The 4,244-nt window shown below is 32.5% G+C and overlaps 1 protein-coding gene across 1 annotated transcript in view; it reads left to right on the top strand.

Moving 5' to 3' along the window:
• The window catches only part of LOC131537036 (small integral membrane protein 10-like protein 2A), a 5,704-nt gene extending 3,474 nt beyond the window's left edge, over positions 1-2,230 (top strand). The window contains exon 2 of the mRNA XM_058770251.1: positions 456-2,230. Within this exon, the coding sequence (XP_058626234.1) occupies positions 456-476 (21 nt within the window). The 3' untranslated portion in view covers positions 477-2,230. The remainder of the gene's footprint in view (positions 1-455) is intronic.
• The last annotated feature ends 2,014 nt before the right edge of the window (positions 2,231-4,244 follow it).

Genomic DNA, 4,244 nt, shown 5'->3' with positions numbered 1-4,244 from the left:
ATCTATCTATCTATCTATCTATCTATCTATCTATCTATCTGTTGTACACATTTTACAATTGAGAAAAAAAAACAAATGTGAGTCATTTTACAAAAAAACGTGATAATTTTCTTTTAAAGAAGAATGTCTGAAGAACAAATAATGTTGAAACTAGAGATGTATCTTGTTTCCTTCTGTCAAAACAACTGCATTGAACGTAGATGTCTGAGTGCCATAAGTATAGTAATGCTGAAATTAGAAATGTGTCTTGTTTCCCTCTATCAAAACAATTGTATAGGACATCCCTGTTTGGGGACCTCTGATTGAGTTGACATGGAATGACCCATTATATTTATTCTACAATCCATTTTATATATTGAAGGAGCTTACTTTTTTGTACTTAAATATTTTTCAACTGTTCATAGTGTTCAGTTCTCATAATTTATGCTATAATCTCATCTTTGTCCCTCTTTCAGGTTCACATTGAGATACATTGATTGACACTGAATAGCTGCTGCTTTGATATTTCACCTCGTTGAACTGAAGCCCAGTAATGGCTCTCAACTCTATGGTTTACACAGACTTCATCAATGAAGCTCATGAATTATCTATAGCTCAGAGACATACAGACAAAAACATGCTGACTGGGATACCAGTAGGAATTATTTGTGCAAAATGGACATCGGCTTCATCAGAGGAGATGACTAGGAACGTATGATGATACATCTCTCACAGTTTCATGTTATTTTCTTTATTTTAGAAAGGTAAATACCTCATGCTCAGCCGTTGGATGGTACGGGACCCTCAGTCTCAAAATACACGTTTGGGATGAGTTGCTGTGCTCCAGTGTACTTTTAACACAGAGGGAATGCATGATAAAAAACAGTGTTAAAATGTGTTTTTTTCACACATTTCTGTTTTGCATATCAAGAGAAATTTAGATTAATATATTGTTTTTTTGGGTGCGTGTTTAGTCACCGCATGACAGCTCACAGCGGGACGGACTCCACCATTCACCTTCGTCATGTACTCACTAACACAGTGGCAACTGTTACAGAAAACTACAGGGATTTGTATATATAGATGGATTTATTTGTTTGTGTTTTTGTTATTACTCAGTCTGTGCTTTATATGGCACATGCATTTTGGGAGGATTGTGAATGTACTGTGATTTAATCTTTGATAATAAATTATGAAAAGTTTTTTAATTTTTTTTTTGCCTTGCCCTGTGACTCAGATGATGCTTTTTACATTATTAAATGAATGCTCCAAGTTTAATAAAAGTTTCTATCAGTTACCACAGAAAGTCGGTGTTTCTCAAGTTCCTGTACACAAAATATACTTTGCAATTGTGTGATGAAAAAATGTTATTGCATCCAGAAAAAAAGCTTTCAGAGAAAGAAAAATGACTGTATTTTTTTTTTCGAACACTAGAGGGCACCATCTCATTCGTCTTTCTTTTTTTTCTTTTTTTTTTTTTACCATTTCAGTATTTATTGTGTGAAATAAAATCTTTTTATTATAGAAACAGAAAACAGAAAAGACACCTTTCAGGAAAATATTAACAAGCAAAATGTAACAAACAAGGGGGAAAAGATACACACAAAAAAATGTACACACTAAATGCGTTACTCTGTTAAATATAAATTAAATCATAACATTTCCTAATAATAATAATAATGATTTAAATACATGAATCAAATCAACCATTGGTAAGTAGAGGAAAGGAGATTAAAAATCATCAATATCATCAAAACATTTCTCAGATTATTTCAGGAATCTGTGACATTTTATTATTAATTTAATGATAAAATTGTAATTTAATTTTATTTAAATTTCCATTAAGGGAGCAAGTTCGAAAACTTCTGTTTATAGATTGGGGGAAAAAAAGAAAGAAAGAACCTGAGGATAGATTCCACTGACTTGGAATTGGTTTGAAGTGTCAGTAATAGCAAATAATATCTTTTAAATTAAAGGACAGAGTAATAATTTCTCATTCATTGTTTATAACCAAAGCTTGGAACAATGATGAATCTTTTTTCATCTTTCTTCTTCACCTATTTTTATTTTTATAATTATTTTTTATTATTATTTTATGTATGTATTTATATATTTATTTGACTGTACCTTTAAAAAACAATTTTGCTCTTACTGTAGAAATGTTTTACAGAAATAAACAGCACTGTTTATAATAATGTCCATTCATACAAGACAAAGACTCCATCCATATCTCTGTAACACAATTATATGAAACTTTTTACTTGCTGAATAAATACTATGAAACACTACAATACTATCTGACTGTATAGTGCATTTCTATAATGGCATCAGTATCCAAAAAAGGTGTGCTTTTGTATGATGCTGAATCCACGACACTAAATATAACATGTTTGCAATCTGTTTGCCTTCTCTCTCATCTTTAAAAAATGCTTTACAGTATTCACATCTATTTTAAATGCATGTCAGTGAAGACACCGGATTTTTAACCACATAATAATGCAGCTACAGCAATTGCTGAATCCATCATCCGAACCTTGACCTAAGCACAAGAAAAAAAAAATACCCTTTAACAACTTTAATATCTAAAAATCCATATACAGTAGCCAAGTAAAGGACAGTAAACACTGATTGTTGTCTACTGAATTTAGGGTATTTAAGTAACTATTTAATGGGAATCACGGGGGAAAAATACCTCTGACTAGACTTTCTGTTACTCAGAAAGAAACAGGTTTTAAAATGTGCGAGAGGTTAGTTTAAGACTCGACTCTGAGCTTTCCTCATCCAGTAAGTTCAGCAGCGTTTGTTTGATAGCAGGCTAGTGTAAAATACTGTTGCCAAGGCAACTGCCTAATTCTTTGCATGTCAACCCCCCTCCACACATACAGGATTTTCCCTGCACACTTGAAAAAAAGAGGATTTACAGATGAGGATTTGCTCACTGAAATGTTTTAATGGGGTTAACTAAAACGGACTGTTTACAACAGAGAAGACAAATCAGCAAATGCATTCGATTTTTGTATATTTTTTTGTATATTTGTACCATCTTTCTTAGTATTTTTAACCAGGTCAGGCTTAGTAGCATGCAGGTACATCCTTTGTAAACAAGGGCACATATAAGTATACACATATGTATACTTATAAAATTGCTGTGTATGGATGTGTAACGACTGACCTTTATATTGAGAAGGAATTGTGACAATGAATCAAACGATAGCCTACAGGAAATGTCTAAATGGAGCAAGCGATGCTTTCTAAATTGTCTGTTTGAAGCTTTGATGTTGTGCGCATATAACATGGCCATGACACATTTATTGCACCAGAGGCAATTATGATTTTTTTTCATTTTATCTTTAGAGGTTAAATATGATAATTCATAGCTAAAATGAGCAGGTTTTGGAATTTTTTTCCATTTGATGTATTTCAAACAATGCATGAGATAGTAGGATGTGATCCAGGATCAGCATTTTTATTCGCCTTTAGAATAACATTAATGTAAAAACAAGCATAGTGCTAAAATAGTCCTAACTATGAATTTACAGTGAAAAGCAGTAAAAGGAAAAGCCCCCAAAAGACACACTACACATAGGCTATAATTATATTTTATTGAAATAGTTTGTTTTCCCTTTTTGTACATTACTAATTAAAAATATTTTTGGCTGTGTCCAAAACTGAGTAGGCACTTATTTTGAATAAGTAATTACTTTGAGACTGTTCTATATAGTATGAATGTGTGTAGCAAGAGTATAATCTGGACGTATTTGCCGTCATTGTCATGTCACTGTCATTCATAAATCCTCTCCCTTGGCCTCATGGGATAATAACGTGTCCCTCATATGCACACTTCAGAATCACGCCGGAAATAGTAGGTCATCCTGGTACTTTTCGCTGATTCTTGTATGACTACTGTGAATTCAGATATAGCCTACATCTTTTCTCACATACTGTTTTTCGCCTACTGTATATAGTAGAGAAGTAGCCTATGCAATCTCGGATGCAGTCTTTGTGTTTAATGGACAGACCACTCACGATTTACTCTGATTCATCATGCATGCGGCCTGTATTATCATATGATTATCAGTACATTTTAAGATACAACAAAGCAGGTTTTAGTAGTCCAAGTAGATATTATGTTTTACATCCCTTAATGAAATATACAGTAATAAGTTGTAAATTAAAGAGTTGTAATAACATGCGCCCTGATAAAGAGATTATAATGAGATTCAGGCACATACTGTGATTAAACTTTACTTAATACTTAGATTAAA

The sequence above is a fragment of the Onychostoma macrolepis genome, chromosome 03, assembly GCF_012432095.1.
Source record: "Onychostoma macrolepis isolate SWU-2019 chromosome 03, ASM1243209v1, whole genome shotgun sequence".
NCBI classification, from domain to species: Eukaryota; Metazoa; Chordata; class Actinopteri; order Cypriniformes; family Cyprinidae; genus Onychostoma; species Onychostoma macrolepis.
Note: the sequence above shows the minus strand (reverse complement) of the source record. Positions and strands in the feature narration are given on the sequence as shown.